The following is a 16,831-nucleotide window of genomic DNA, read 5'->3' as shown; positions in this document are numbered from 1 at the left end:
CATGATGGCTCACTCTGTACAGGACATGCAAAGACGCTTGACCTCTTCAATGCATCGTGTAAGAGGCTTGGCCTGTCTTTAAACATCGCCAAGACTAAGGTCCTTCACCAACCTTCTCCGGGCCAGTTGAGCATCTCCTGTGCCATCCACATAGAAGGGGCAGCTCTGGAGTGTGTGCAGCACTTCCCTTATCTCGGCAGCCACCTCTCCCAAGGGGCTACCATCGATGAGGAAGTCCAACACCGAGTCAACTGTGCCAGCGCTGCCTTCTTCAAGCTGCGCCAACGTGTCTTTGACAACAGGGAACTTTGGAAGTCAACAAAGGTTCTGGTTTATAAGGCTATTGTATTGACCACCCTCCTGTACTGCAACAAAATATGGACTGTCTACCATTGCCACATTAAGATCCTTAACAGCTTCCATCAGTGGTGCTTACGTCGAATCCTGGGGATGAAATGGAAGGACTGCTGGACTAACACGAGCGTCCTCCATGAAGCTGCAACTACCGGCACTGAAGCCCTGCCCCTGCAGAACCAACTCCGATGGACGGGCCATTGAGCCCGGATGCCCGAAAAGCACCTCCCTTGGCAGGTTCTCTTCTCACAGCTCTCTGTTGGCTGACGCTCAAAGGGAAGCCAAAGGAAAAAGTATAAGGATATGCTCAATGTCGCCCCAAAGCCCAGAGGCATTAATAGCACTGACTGGGTGGAGAATGCTGCCAATCACCCGGCATGGCACATCCCATAAATTAATTTTTTAAAAAGTGGGTACATAAAAGACACAAAATGGCAAAGTGTTGTTTGAAGGGGTTACAGTAGCAGAAAGATGGACAGAACATATAAGTGAATTATACAGTGATCCAAATCAAGGGAGTCCTCAAGATATAGAGGCAAACGATGGATTAAACATTAAGATATCAGAGGCAAATAATGCTTTGAAATTGATGAGTACAGGAAAAGCTCCAGGCATAGATGAAGTAACAACAGAACATCTGTGTTAACAGAAATTTGTGATCAAATATATGCCAATGGATACATTCCAAATGACGTGGGACATTCATTATTCGTTACCTAAAAAACCTAAAGCAATGGAGTGCAATCAATTTAGAATCATAAGCTTAAAGAATCCTCTCATTAAACTGACCTTGAAAATTGTAACAGGAAGAAATAATAACAGATTTGAAACAGAAATTGGTGAAACACAGTCTGGATTTAGACTTGGAGTAGGAACAAGAGGGGAAATATTTAACCTAAGGACAATCTTCGATAAATATCAAGAAGTAAACAAGAATACTCACATATGTTTCATAGACTATGGAAAAGCATTTGATCACCAAAAGCTAATAGACGAGCTATTGAAATGTGACATTGACAGTAAAGATGTGAAATTTATCTGGAGCCTATATTGCAACCAAATAGTGAGCATCAGGCTAGAAGATGGACAATCAGATACGTTTCAAGTGAGCAGGAGGGGTAAGACATGGCTGTGCACTGTTGCCAAAATTATTCAATCTGTGCCCAGAACAAATATTCAGAGAATATTTAGATATACTTCCAAGGGTTAAAATTGGTGGCAAGAGCATAAACTTGCAGTACGCTGATGACACAGCGTTATTTGCAGAATCAGGAGAGGCCCTACAAAATATCATCGATCAAGCAAAATCTAGAAGATTAGAAAATGGATTGAGTATGAACACTAAAAAGACAAAAGCAATGGTAGTTAGAAGGAATACCTCAGAAAAAATTAGAGTGAAGATTGAATTGGATGGTGTCACACTGGAACAAGTAGATAAATTTGTTTATTTAGGACAAATGATAACAGAAGATTGTAGATACGATGTTGAAATTAGAAGATAGAGATAGCCAGAAGTAATTCTGTGAAGGTGAAGGATGGCTTAATAACAAGAAAACACAAACTTGTAATAAGGCAAAAACTCATAAGATGCTCCATTCTATCCATTTTCCTGTATGCCTCAGAAACCTGGACAACAACTAAAGATCTGTGGAAGAAAATAGAGGCCTTTGAAATGTGGATACTAAGAAGTAAGCTAAAAATTCCATAGACAGGCCATAAGACAAATGAAGAGGAGCTGCTTCAGTATTTCAGTATTTCAGCATATGGTTGGATCTGTGAAGCTAGAGATCTCGACTAGTGGAAAAAGTGGAGTGTGACAGGTAGAGGGGTCGACCTAGGTGTAGTTGGATGAAAGACATCGCAGAGTAGTTGTAGACGAACTACAGTGGATGTACGAGGGCTGGCGCAAAGCAGGCGAGCGTGGCATACCATGACAGCAGATCTCTTCGTAGGAGTAGCTACAAGCAGTAGCAGTTACAGTCACCTCATACAGTCAATGTTAATAAAGGACACTGATCCTGTGACACATGTTTGCCCAGTCACAATTTCAGCTACTGAAGGATCAGTATCAGCAACAGTCCTGCAAAGGCAGCACGCTTGAGTGATCACAGTTCTGAAGAACGTAAGTATCTCATAGCCACATCACATTAGCATCATTGTTGAGTAAATACTTTAAGTGTCAACAATGAAATGGCTCAACTCAATGTAATGGGGCACTGCAGATTTGACAAATAAGTAAATGTGTTCCTAAGGGCACTGCTGAATAAAAATGTATGAATAATTAAAGAGTCCAAATGAATTCATTGCAAATTAAATAATTAGCTGTTTGATGGAGTGACTTGTGTTCTACAGCATGGGTATATATGAAGTCATTTGTGTTGCTCAGCATTGCACATTTAAAGCTAGCAATGTTGTACGGCACTGTGAATATGGAGATAGCCATGTTGTACTGCACAGTATAAATGGAGCCAATTGTGCTATTCAGCACTGCATATATGAAGCCAGAGTGTTATACAACAGTGTATGCAAAGACACAGCTATATTGGACAGCACCAACTACACAGAGCCAACTATATTGTATGACATTGTGTAGAGAGACCTAGCCATATAGATCTTCCTTAGGAAAGACACATTGGCCTTGGAGGGAGTGCAGCTAAGGTTTAAATAATGATACCTGGACTCCAAAGGTTAAACTCCAAAGAGAGGTTACACAAAGTAAATAAAAGCAAAATACTGCAGATGCTGGAAATCTGAAACAAAAACAGAAAATGCTGGGAAAACTCAGCAGGTTTAACAGCATCTGTGGGAAGAACATTTCGAGTCCATATGACTCTTCTTCAGAGGAAGTAAAGTTGTATTCCTTGGAATTTAGAATGTTAACAGGTGATTTGATAAAAACTTTCAAGATATGATAGGGTAGATAGGGGGAAACTATGGGTGGAATTGTCCCAGGTATGCACAAAGTGTGGTAGTGGGCGTGAAAAAAGTTGTTTAACCCGTTGGCTGCAATGGCAGGTTTCTGTGCTGTTATCGTCCCATTCCCAGCACGTCCCGCTCATTAATAACGCATTCACGGGAAACATGCTGGATTGCTGGTGGGCGGGCTCCGCTCACCACACAAACATTTCACACAGTGTCATGTATCCTGCTCACACTCTCACCATCTGTTTTCATGCAGGAGAAGCTGGCTCATAACAGCAGGGAGAGGTCCCAGACCAGGAGGGATGGAGTGGCCCACATTAGCCCTCTCGCTCACTTTGGGTAGTGTGCAATCACACTGACTGGTGAGGACATGGACCGTGCCTGCGGCAATGGTGAGGTCGGAGGCAAATACCCACGTGAGGATCCTCCACTACATCGTCACTCTCTCAACACAACTGTGAGTGCTCTCTCTCCTGCCTTTGACTCTGCTGCCATGCTCTAATTAGCTCTACTTTTGTTCACAGGGAGCTCTGCCAAACAACTGACACCCTCAGCCAGCTAATCCCTCAGCTCCATCCAGGTCCTCACCTCCAGCCAAGAGGACACCTCCTCCATTGAAGAGCTGGAAATAAGCAGCTTCCTGAAGAGTAAATCAGAAGACTGCCAGGCTTGCAGAAACAAACAGTGGACCTGCCCTTTGACAGGTCACTAAGACCGATTAAGAGATAAGGGGCAAAGACAGGTATATGGAATTAGGTCACAGATCAGCCATAAATTCTTTGAATGACAGAACGGGCTCGAGGGGCCAATTGCTTGACAGGATGGGGGAGGCAGAAATCTTCATCATATTTAAAAAACACTTGACTATGCTCTTGAGATGTAAACCAAAAGGCTACAGACCTAGTGCTGCAAAGTCGGATTCAGCTGGATTAGTCCTTTGCAACTGGCACGGACAAAATGGGCCAAATGGCTTCCTTCTGTCTCTCAAATTTTTCTATGGGCTGGAATTTACTGTGCCCCCCCCCCCCCCCACAAAACCTGCCTTTTTTTGATGGGAGGGGCACATAATATCTGTCAGGTGGCTAGCCCACCTTCTTCCTGCCCAGCCCTGACCTGTTCCCCATAATACGGGGGGGTGGGTAAAGCACCCACTAGACCGCCCACCCTTAGGCCTATTGTGGTCCTTAACTGCCCAATTAAGTGGCAATTAAAGGCTGCAATCCACCTCCAGTGCCATAAAACTCTGGGCAGTGGCAGGCGGGCCAGAGAGGCCATCTTTAAAACTGTATTTTTGAAAAGGCTGAAGGAAGGGATGGCAAATCAATCAGGGGGATTCCCTGTGCGTATTGTTGGCACCCCCCCTCCCCCCCCACTACAAGCTTTCACCTCCCCTCTTTGTTCCACTCCGCTTGGCCTCCAAACAACCCCCACCTCCCATCTCTCCTGCCCCCTCCCTCATGAGCCTGATCCCTTCCTGCCCTAAAAGCCTGGGACATACCTCACTCTGGTCTCCATCGCCCTTCTTTGTGGAGACGCTTGCCCTCCCAGCAGCTCCCACTGCTGAGTTCCGACGCTGCTGGGGCTACTAGAGCTGCCAACCAATCAGATTGGCCGGTAGATCTCCAGGGCAGGACTTTGTGTCCGCTGAGAGCCAGAAGAGCAACCTTCGCCCTGTTTATACCGCCCCCCCCAGTGTGTTACCGCTGCACGGCAGGCTTTGTAAAAGTCAGTCAGCTTGAGGCCGACTTTTCTTCTGGGGGGGTGGGGGGGTGGGCGAGCAGTACGTCTCCCCGTAAAATTTAGCCCCATGTTTCTTAAAACGCCTACTCTTGTTCCTATGTTCCATGTTGTACAGTTGCATAGATGGAGCCAGCCACATTATACACACATTTGAGCAATTTATCCTGATTCGGGAAAATAATAAAGCAGTTATTTTCTATACCTCATTGACGAACTGGGTAACTGATAAGAGCATCGGCCTATAAAAAAGCAGAAGACTGATTTCTCTAAATGGCTACTCGATGTCTTCTACAGTCATGTGCAGTTGGTGTTCAGATCAGCTGCAAAATTTAGGAGCCATAGTCTGTTCAGATTAGATTTTCCAGGTAGCACATTAGCCCTGGAGCATTGATGCCAACTTCAAAGTTGCCGCCTGTGATCAGCCAACTCAGTACTTAATCAAAACCCAGAATTTCCTGGTCTATATGACTCAATGCTGCACCATGTAAATATTGAACCATATGGAATTTTTAATAAAAGTATTTGCAGAGTATTAGATTCAGTGGTAGAAAATCGATCTTGACCTAATGTAAACACCAAGGAGATATTGACTCAACACAGTGTACACTTTTCGTCATTTAGCTGTCAAATTCATAATCAAATTCCAACATTTTCCTGGTCTTACCTCCACACTTTGTTCTCATTATTAGAGGTGGGCCAGGAGCTCCCCTTCCACCTTCTCCGGGTCGCGTGAGGAGTACTCGAATTTCATACTCTGTGTCAGGATCCAAATGCCCGATTTTGTACTGATGGCTGTCTACCGGCTGTATGTCCGTCCAGCTCCCGCTTGTGCTGCGATAATCAATGTCCCTTTGGATGATAGGACCATCTCCACTAATGGAATTTGCATTGAGCTGGATCCATAAGTATGTCGCACCAACAGAATTAAGCTGAGGCGGAGCTATTGGAGTAGGTGGATCTGTGAAATTAAGATTTAACAGTTTGAATTATATATCCATATCTCACAAACTAGAGAACATATAGGGAATTAATAAGTGGTAGATCATCTTTGATCTTTTTTTTCCTTTATTCTTTCATGGGATGTAGGTGTCGCTGGCAAAGCCAGCATTTGTTGCCCATCCCTAATTGCCCTCTTGAACTGAATGGCTTGCTGGGCCATTTCAGAGGGCAGTTAAGAGTCAACCACATTGCTGTGGGTCTGGAGTCATATGTAGGCCAGACCAGGTAAGGATGGCAGATTTCCTTCCCTAAAGGACATTAGTGAACCAGATGGGTTTTTTACGACAATGGATGATAGAGTCATGGTCATCATTACTGAGACTATTTATGATTTTTTAACTGAGTTTGAATTCCACCAGTTGTGGTGGGATTTGTACCCATGATTCCAGAGTATTAGCCAGGGCCACTGGATTACCAGTCCAGTGATATTACCACTTTGCCACCATCTTCCCCCTTTGAGGTATAGCCTATCTAATAGGCAGGGCTAAGCCCTGCAAGAATGTTTTAAGGTGGTTATTAAGACTTTCTTTACTTTCTTACTTAAAATCAGCCTGGCACAACCTGAACACATCTTGCTTGGCTTCATGCCTCCGCACTTTAACTAGCCCGACAGTGTCCTGCTCTATTACATAGATTTCACTATGTAAAAAATGGATTGGGCATTTGTTAATCCCAAATATTTTCCTAAATTATTGCACTGTGGTTTCCCTGTCAGTGTATGCCTCAGCGTTTTCTCCAGAAATTCCGCAAACTCCTTTAGGTTTATGGTGGCATTTACATGGCAAAATGGAAGCTCTTTTGGTCATGTTTGGACCAAGGTTGAAATGAGGTCAGGTGCCCTGGCAGAACCCAAAGTAAGAATCAGTGAGCAGGTTATTGCTGTGTAAGTGCCGCTTGTTAGCCCTGTCAACAACACCTTCCATCACTTTGTTGATGATCGAGAGGAGGCTGATAGGACGGTAATTGGCCGAATTGGACTGTCCTGCTTTTTGTGGGCAGGACATACTTGGAAAAGCTTCCACATTATTGGGTAAATGCCAGTGTTGTAGCTGTACTGGAACAGCTTGGCGAGGGGTTGCGGCTAGTTCTGGAGCACAAGTCTCAGTACCAGAGCCAGAACGTTGTCAGAGCTCGTAGTCTTTGCGGTATCCAGTGCCTTCACCACTTTTTGATATCACATGGGGTGAATCGAATCGGGTGAAAGCTGGCATCTGTGATGCTGGGGACCTCAGGAGGAGGACAAGGTGGATCATCCACTCGGCACTTCTGGCTGAAGATGGTTGCAAATGTTTCAGCCTTGTCTTTTGCAATGAAACATTTTTTTCAAATGAGACATTAAGCCAAGGCTAATAATGAAAATGCACTCCTCCAAGAACCACACAAGCGGGACGTTAGAATAAATAATGGGAATTTAAGCGTAGGATTGACGAAACCCCGGAGAGGTGGACTTGGAGGCAGGGGGGAAGAAAAAGAGTGGGAAGCCGTATTGGGATGACTCTCTGATGCATTCCTGCCACCTGGAAAGTTCTGGGGCAGGCAAGAATATGGATAGGCTGCCAGCTGCAAGACAGCGAGCAGCCAATTAAATAATTAAGGCCCCAGTTAGGGGTGAGTTAAAGATCCCATGACATTTATACAGAGGGAAAGCAGATCCCGTTGTGTGGGGAGGCCACGAACTTCATGGAGGCAGCCTTCCTGCAGTAGGCTTGGGTGGGGGGGTTCAGAGACAGAGGCTCCAACCCACAAGGAGGAGGCAGCGGGCATCAAAGGATGGCCCTGCGGCTCCAACAATCCTAGCGGAGAGTGCTTGGGTCCAAGCAATCCATTAGTCCAGTCAGAGAGCCCTGCCACCTTCCCTCACCTTCAACAATTAATAATTTTGACAGTTCAAAGGTTGCCTCTATTTTGAGGAGCCCTCTCGGTCTCCTACCTACCCCAGAGGTGCCCACCTCTCTTGATGGGGTTGCCGAGACTCTAAAATTGCTGACTTTTTGATTGGGCCAGCAGCATCGGGAGCTCACCCAACAATTGATCCCCAGGTCAGAGTCCTATAGCCCATGGGAAAATCCTGCTCTCAGTGTCAAGGAACCCAACAGGGGAAATGGACCACAGAACCAACCATGAGAATGTATATTGTCAGGATAAATAATGTGAATGTGCACATTCCAAAACCAATAATGGGCAGGAACACCTTTCAGAACCAAAAGTTCTAATTTATAACTACCCAACTCTCATTAATGGGAATAATAGTTGTAAACATTTAAACCTCCCCAATCTCACTAAGGGAAATAATAATAATGTAATTTTAAACCTGTCTATGCCCAAGAAAAGAAACTGACACCTCCCTGATGCTATGAATTGGGAACAGCAGATGATTTTAAATTTCATAGACCCCAAAAGTGACTAATTATAGTTCCCACCCCAACAAAAGAAATTTAAGCCCCAAATAACAGGAATTTTCAATAAAACCAAAATCATAAAACTAGGAAAAAATGTAAGTATCGCTATGACAGTAACATTAAAAATCAATAACTGTAAAGCCGGAGTTCATGCTTTTAAAAATTGGATTTTATGATAATTCAATAAGAATGATCCCAGACCTTTGAGAATCTTCATCATAGCCCACATTCAGCTAAAACTTTCCTTTGACTATGAATGAAAATAAATTCCACCCATATTTCAAATTCTATTAAATTTTGCCATGATATTAAAATGCACCAAGTAACATTGAGATTGTACTCTGAGCAGCTGCAAGATACTTATCATGAAATCAAAGTCATTTTAACGCAACTGAAATCTGAAGTAATTATTTCTTATCCAAATGTGTACACTAAATTGTTTCGACACAAAAAAATGAAAGCATGCCAAATAAATATTCTCATGATTACTTGACAATCAGTAATATACAATCTATAGAATGCAAGAGATCGCTTTCTCAGTCCGCTCATCCAAGCAATCCAACGGGGTCGGGCTACCTCTTAGGATGCAAATCAGGTCCTGTGGAAAAGCCTGTCGAGGTTAACAGTTACATCAATTAATTCTGAATGTTGCAACGATTTGAAATAGACTGCGTTTTATTAGCTTCCACCCCTAGAGGCAAGACTTTGATTTGTACAATAGTCTACTTGCAAGAAAGGTGAGCTCCAGTCATTTGTCTGGCACAGGAACTTGCATTCTATTAAATGGAGATAACAATGCTGCTTGTACAGCCATGAAACCTTGCCTTGCTTTGATTTGAAACAGGCTGCCCTGTCCATTCAGCAGCTGATGGCTGATACTGGCTGCTCAATGCAAGTGGCTTTATCTATGGACTAAATTCAGCCTCTTTTCCTCAAATGCTGAGGACTACATTATAAATACGTAGCTTAATGTGGCTTCCTATTTTGCCACAAGTGAGAAAAGTTGCTGTTAATAAAAATAAGTTATTACCTACCCCTTCAGTGACTTCAGGATTTTAATAGCTTTGAGATGAGAGGCTTTGAAATAATTACATTTTTTGCACTATTAATATTGAAAGCCATAAATTTATTCTCAGGGTGATGCAATCAAATCGAACTTTATTAAAAAAAGGAAAAATGCTAGAACGTTAATGTAACATTGGCCTAAAAAATCCTAGGCTATAGAATATAACCAGTTAAAATTTGCATGTAAGATCACTCTGTGAAAATATTTTTAATTTCCCAATTGTTTTGGTTACTGTTACCCACATTATATATCAGTGTTGTGATGCTGATTAAGCCACGGCTGTGCCAAGTAACTCACAATACCACAAAATATGATTGCAGGGACACTGCTCATGAAGTTCATTCCACAGTATAAAGTTAGGATTGTGTGTGCAATGTATTCCCTCATCCCAAATATGCTCCAGTAGGTCACGTGAGATAAAGTGATCATGTCAATCAAATAGCCCAACTATTCAGTCCAGGACGTCCTGCAAAGCTACGTGAGAGAGACCAGCTAGAGGAAGCCCGGATAGATTGAGATAGATACTTACATATGCACATAGAGCAGAAAGAATGAATGAGACAGGGAAGCGGGGGATGGAAAGGGAAGGAAGAAGGATGTTAAGGAAGAAATGACATATCCACAATAATGTATTAGCTAGACTGGGAGGTGAAGACATTGGCGCTTGATTAGGTTAAGGATATGTGGATAGAATACATTTAAATGTGGTCACATTATTGATGCATTTAATAATGTCACTAACAATGTAACTTCCTGCTGAGTGCACCAGTGCAGATGTTTAGTTTTTTTCTTCAAACCAATATAGCACGTAATTTTTGTACTGGGAAATTCTGTCGTCTTCAAATCGAAATATTCTCTTTTTGCATTTTAGGTATCAAGTTAAATTATTTCTGTTGCAGGTACTCATTCAGTACAACCAGTATTCTCTCTAACACAATGGGCCAGCACTTACTGCAACTCATGAATAAACAGGTCTGACAGCATCTGCGGAGAAGTTAACGTTTTGAGTCCGAATGACTCTTCATCAGATGTTCTGATGAAGTTCTGATGAAGAGTCATTCGGACTCGAAAAGTTAACTGTGTTCCTCTCCGCAGATGCTGTCAGACCTGCTGAGTTTTTCCAGCTATTTTTGTTTTTGTTTCAGATTTCCAGCATCCGCAGTATTTTGCTTTTATCATGAATAAACAGCACTTGCCTGTTTAAATTCCATGGAACTTTGCATTGCAAGTGAGAGATAGAAACAGCAAGGTTCTTTCTACAGGGTACCTGGGACCCAAGCGAACAGGGTAAGCAACTTTTTTGCTTGAATTAATCAGAATGAAGGTTTGAAGATTGAAGAGCACCGAACTAGGACTGGTGAATTCAATATCAATTCAGGTACAGAAAGTGAAATAAAGAACAGGAAAGGAAGATTGGAGTAAAAGAGAAAAAAGACAGGAAGAAAAAGAAATTTAAAAAATTAATGTCATTTAAAGTCTCCAGCATCAATTAAAATCTGCAGGAATGAGACCCCATAATTCTAAAAGTTGATTTTCAATGTTAGAGAGGTTGTTTGACAGTAGTTAAGACTGAAATGGACAAGCTATCATTTTCTATGTTGAATTTGGTCTGTGTCTATGATTGACAGTATAGGAACTTCACGCTGTTCAAGACCTTTGAATGAGGAGCCAAATGGCAAGATTCCATTTTTGGTAGCCAAAGGCAGAATGGCACAATTTGATCAGCAACTTTGAAATTTTTGTGTTTAAAAATACATCTGATCGTGAAACTGCTGTGTGATATGTGCAGAAATAAGGGTATGCGCCATTAGCCTCACCATTATTTTGACAGTAAATTCTGGCCCAATATGAACTTCCACAGATGAACAAAGGAGTAATGGAACAAAGTATTTTGTTAATTTATTCAACTGAAGTTACAGTAAGATTTTTGATCACTGCCACTAGAGGGAAGCATCAGGGAAAATGGATTCTGTGGCAATCATAATCTTTTCACGTTTTAAGAACAGGGAGTAAAAGGAGTTATAAAGCTTCACTGCCACTCGAATGGTTACAATTTACAACTTACATTTATTTAGTGCGTTTATCGTAGCAAAATGTTCCAAGTTATTTAACAACAATGACGTTTAACAAAAGCGGTATCAATAGAAACATATACATACATGTTGCCTGATCTGCTGAGTATTTCCAGCACTTTGTGTTTTTGTTTCAGATTTCCAGCATCTGCAGTATTTTGCCTTTCAATGGAAACATAATTTGACACCTAGGCCCAAATTTTACCTTTGGCGGGGACACGCGATCACCCACGTCACCCACAGCCATCGGCCCCCAGCCGCAATTTCACACTGGCTGGCCAATTAACAGTCAGCCAGTGTGAAATGCGCGCAGAAAAACTCAGTGCTGACAGGGTGGGGGCGGGAAGAGGGCGGGCAATGATGGGTACTTTGTGGGGACCCTGGGGCCTTTTCACCTCTGGCCCAATTAAGTCCATGGTAGGAAGGCTCGTGGATGGCCTACCTGCCCCACCACCAATTGAGGCACTTAGGCAGGAAATTAATGCCCACTTAAGGTCCTTCTTTCACTGCCGCCTGATGTTCAACCACGTCGGGGGCTGCTTGCAGGCTTCGTGGGAGGGCTCTCTCATTCGAAGGCACTCAGTACCTAATCAAGGAGCCTGGCATTGAGAAGGGGAGGGGGGAATGCCCACTGAGAGCCAACCCCTGCCCTTGCTGCCAACCCCAATCCTGCCATCACTCACCTGTGGCCAGGCTCCCTGGACCTTGGGTGGGTGCATTACCAGCAGCAGCCACCACCTTCCCGATGGCGTACCAAGCAATGAAGTGCTGCCAGCCTCTGACTAACTGACAGGTCATGGGGTCCTTAATCCTAGTAAAGTCCCGGCACTGCCCAGTTATGTGCCTGACTGACACGTAAGGAAGAGGACCTTCCTGAAAAGAGGTGACACGGGGTTCTCGCTGCTTTTCAGTTGCCAGGCGAGACCCTCATCGCCTACATTAAATTCCACCCATTAGGTGGAATCATCCCAGAAATCGGCGAAGTCCGATATTGGGCAGGGAAAGTGGCATTTGACCTGTCGACAGAAACGGTGGCTTTTTCCGCTGTATTGCGCAGCAATTTGTTTAAAAAATGTAGAGGCACGGATTTCACATCGGGTCACTGGTGGGGCAGCCTCTGATTCACCCGCCCCACCGTCTCCTCAGGCCTTCAGTAATCCGGGCGCCATATTTAAAGGGCGCTCCTGCACAGAACGAGCACTCTCTAAGGGATAGGAAGCTGCTGGACAATCATGGCTGCCAAAGCGAGGAAACATGCTACCCCCAGATTTAGCCACCCAGTACCGAAAGAGGATGAACGGTCTCCTCCTTTCCGCCAGGGTAAATCTCATCACTCTCAACTCATGCACTCACAAGCCCACAGGGATCTCACTCACTGCCAGTTCAAGGGACATCACCATTCACTCTCTCGCACACACCTTCATCTGCCCTGTGGATTGTGTCCTCATCCCACCCATGGCACCACTCATTGCCCACACATGCCAGGCATCCTTCTCATCTGGCCTGGCGGGCGTCCTGATTACACTCTCTCCATCTGTATTCATGCAGGACAAGCTGGCACACAACAAGAGGGAGAGGTCGCAGTCTGGTGGAGGAATGTACGACATCAAGGTCCTCACTGACACTGAGAATAGAGCCATTCAGCTGGCCAGCGATGATCTGGACTGTTCCTGTGCTGATGGTGAGGTCAGTGGCGCTCAACCAAGTGAGGATCCAGCAGTGCAAAATCCACCAGACAACCATGCTGTGAGTGATGTGTCCTGTTCCGCAGTCCCAGGCCATGCACTAATTATCTCTCCTTGCTTCCGCAGGCACATCTGGGAAGCAGCCAAGGGGGTCATTGAGCCAGAAATCTGCTGAGTCCGAGTCAGGTGAGGAGTCTCTGGGCTTGGTCATACCTCAGTTGCTGGAGTTGCAAAGACAAGCTCGGGAACATCAGGAAGGGATGTCCGCTGCACTCCTCAGATTGCAAGGCACGATGGAGGAGTCTGTCCGCCCTCAGTCTGAGGGGATAGTGCTGGCATGCCAACGCAACACTGATAGGATGGCTGCCATAATGGAGACCTTGGACCAGGATATCTGCCCTGCGCCGTTGCAGGGGCTGCACTCCATTGCTGGGGCACTTGCTGGCATCCATCAGTGTCAACGGAAGGGGGGGGTGCAGGGCATCTTGAGCCCACTCAAGCTGTCCCTTCCTCGCAAGCAGTCAGCCAGGGGCCCTCAGGCACCCATCAAGAGGAGGATCAGCAGGTTCACACCCCAGTGCCACCTACCCAGGTGACTCCAGGAGTGTCCATCCCATCCGAATCCCCTTTTCCTGTGACCCCAGCAGCTCCAGATCCACAGGCCGAGGAGGGTGCCACTGCCACACAGCAGGACCCCAAAAGCTGGCTGAGACCCTCCAGGTTTCAGCCCTCCAGAGGACGCCCGCCAAGGTCACCACAGACAATAGGGTGTAGCAGTCAGCAAACCACCTCCAACTCCACTGTGGATGTCGGGGGAGCACTAAGACGTAGCGGGCTAGAAAGGTCAAGAAGATTTAGTTGCACAACTTGAGCATGAATGTTAATCACATGTACTTAATGTTGACCATAGTAAATACACTCCCAAGAATATCTCCTTATCTATGGCTCCTTGTTATGTTGAGCAGTGTTCGTGTCAATCAGATGTGAAACCATGTTTCCTGTACAAAATGAAGGCTACTGTCACAGTTCAGGGCCTCTCCCCTGTGCAGAATGTAATCCTTTGAGCACAGTCTGGCTTCAAAGTCACTCTCCAGATCAGTGATGCCGGCACCTCCATGTGGCCTGTGTTTGCTGCAAGAATCTCGTACCCAAATGTCGCTGGGTTCCGTGGTGTTCTCTGTCTGTTCTCAGCACCTTTGAGATGGAGCTTACCCCCATCTCAACACCATTCCTGACAGGTGAAGATGTGGTACTGAAGGGAACAGGTGATGAAGCCTGCCAAAGAATCAAGTTGTCATAAAGTCCATGTGGCAGCTGTATCTCAGCCGTGCCTTGATGACATGAGCCCCCTCACAGAGCGTGAGTGAGCTGCCCTCAGCCAGACAGGTGTCAGACGTTCCCAGATTCAATGAGAAGATCTCAGGAGTGTCCTCACTGATCTCGTCATCATCCTCCTGGAATCTTGTGGCAATGAGGGCCTCACAAGCACGCCTGCCTCTTCTGACCAGTGCAATGGCCTCATCGCCTGCACCCTCGCCTTCCAAGACCTCATCACCCTCATCCCCTTCGACTTCATCCTCATTAGAGGGGATGTGACAGCGCTTGCATCTCCTCATCATCCAGGTCCTCCGCCCTCTGCATCACCAGGTTGTGTAGCACACAGCAAGCCACGATGATGCACAACACCCTCTGGGGAATGTACTGCAATGCTCCACCGGATCTGCACAGGCACCAGAACCTCATTTTCAGGATGCCAATGGTCTGCTCAACCAAACCCCAGGATGCGGCATGAGCCTCATTCTACCTTCTCTCACCTTCTCACATGGGCGTCATCAGCCACGCCTTTGTGGGTAGCCCTTGTCCCCAAGGAGCCAACCCTGCATCCTGTTTGGTCCCTGGAAGACTTCAGGGATCTGAGACCTGTTGAGGATGTAGGACTCATGGACGCTTCCGGGGTATCTTGCACACACCTGCATGATCCGTTTGTTACAGGCACAGGCCAGCTGAATGTTGAGTTTTTTTTATTTGTTCATGGGATGTGGGCATTGCTGGCAAGGCCAGCATGTATTGCCCATCCCTAGTTGCCCTTGAGAGATGGTGGTGAGCTGCCTTCTTGAACCACTGCCATCCATGTGGTGTTGGTACACCCACGGTGCTGTTAGGAAGGGCGTTCCAGGATTTTCACCCAGTGACAGTGAAGAGAGGCTGGTGAATGACTTGGAGGGGAACTTGCAGTTGGTGGTGTTCTCATGTGTCTGCTGCCCTTGTCCTTCGAGATGGTAGTGGTTGTGGGTTTGGAAGGTGCTGTTGAAGGAGCCTGGGTGAATTCCTGCAGTGCATCTTGTAGGGTACACATTGCTGCTACTGTGCATCAGTGGTGGAAGGAGTGAATGTTTGTGGATGGGGTGCCAATCAAACGGGCTGCTTTGTCCTGGATGGTGTGGAGCTTCTTAAGTGTTGTGGGAACTTCACTCATCCAGGCAAGTGGGGAGTATTCCATCACACTCCTGACTTGCACCTTGTAGATAGTGGACAGACTTTGGGGAGTCAGGAAGTGAGTTACTCATCGCAGGATTCCTAGCCTCTGACCTGCTCTTGTAGCCACAGTATTTATATGGCTAGTCCAGTTCAGTTTCTGGTCAATTTTAACCCCCAAAGATGTTGATAGAGGGTGGAAGGAGTGGAAGCCTTTGCGGTTCACATACTGGATTGCTTGTTGCCAGGGAGATTTAAGAGCCACTTGGATACAGTCGATGGCAGCCTGCACCTGTGGGAATCCAGAAATCTCAGCTCTTGCTTCCTGGCTTGCCTGATCGCTGTTCAAATTATCAAAGGTGTGTGCTTTGTCAAAAAGAGCGTCTGTGACTTTCTGGATGCATTTGTGGGTTGAGGCTTGTGAGGTCCTGCAAAGGTTCCCTATGGAGCTCTGGAAGGAGCCACTGCCGTAGAAATTGAGCACGGTGGTAACTTTAACTGCCAGTGGCAGTGGATGCCTTCTGAGTCCCCGTGGTACCAAATCCTGCAGAAGGTGGAATATGTGCGTGACCAGCTCCCTTGACATGTGCCGGCATCAGCAACACTGGTTCTCGCTCATCTGCAGGGAGCGCATGCGCCGTCTGTAGACCCTGGGTCTAGCGATGTGCCTACGAATGACGGCTCTGTGGGGTTCATCCTCTGTGAGCGGAGGAGACCGAGTGCTGCTTGGTCTTGAGGGTTCTGCTCCTCCCTTTGGTGAGCGAGGCACCTCCGTCACATTCTTCTCCTTCTTCTCTCCTGCCAATAAGCAATCAGACAGACAGCGAGATCACCAGGCTCCATCTTCCTAATGGTCTCCTCACTACAGTATCAAAGAGCGGGACACAAGGGTCACCTAAGGACCACACTTGGTCAAGTCATCGCCTGCGGCTGCCTCTCAAGGCCCCTTAACACATGCCGGCGAGTCCAGGCCACCACATGATGCCCAGTGTTTCGTGCGCACAATGGCTCACAATGCCCACACCCAGCTCCACCCCACACCACATGACCAAGTGGCAGTAGCTTCAGCCACTCGACTGCATCCTGAGCTCTCATCTCAGGCGCAGGCTGTTCCCTAAC

General features: G+C 45.9%; 1 protein-coding gene across 12 annotated transcripts in view; it reads right to left on the bottom strand.

The window, feature by feature from the left end:
* The window catches only part of LOC144679979 (receptor-type tyrosine-protein phosphatase mu), an 855,381-nt gene that overhangs the window by 482,018 nt on the left and 356,532 nt on the right, over positions 1-16,831 (bottom strand). For all 12 annotated transcript variants that reach the window (XM_078541013.1, XM_078541014.1, XM_078541019.1 and 9 more), the window contains exon 7: positions 5,681-5,974. In XM_078541013.1, coding sequence (XP_078397139.1) covers positions 5,681-5,974 — 294 coding nt within the window. The remainder of the gene's footprint in view (positions 1-5,680; positions 5,975-16,831) is intronic.

The sequence above is a fragment of the Cetorhinus maximus genome, chromosome 4, assembly GCF_964194155.1.
Source record: "Cetorhinus maximus chromosome 4, sCetMax3.hap1.1, whole genome shotgun sequence".
Classification (NCBI taxonomy): domain Eukaryota; kingdom Metazoa; phylum Chordata; class Chondrichthyes; order Lamniformes; family Cetorhinidae; genus Cetorhinus; species Cetorhinus maximus.
Note: the sequence above shows the minus strand (reverse complement) of the source record. Positions and strands in the feature narration are given on the sequence as shown.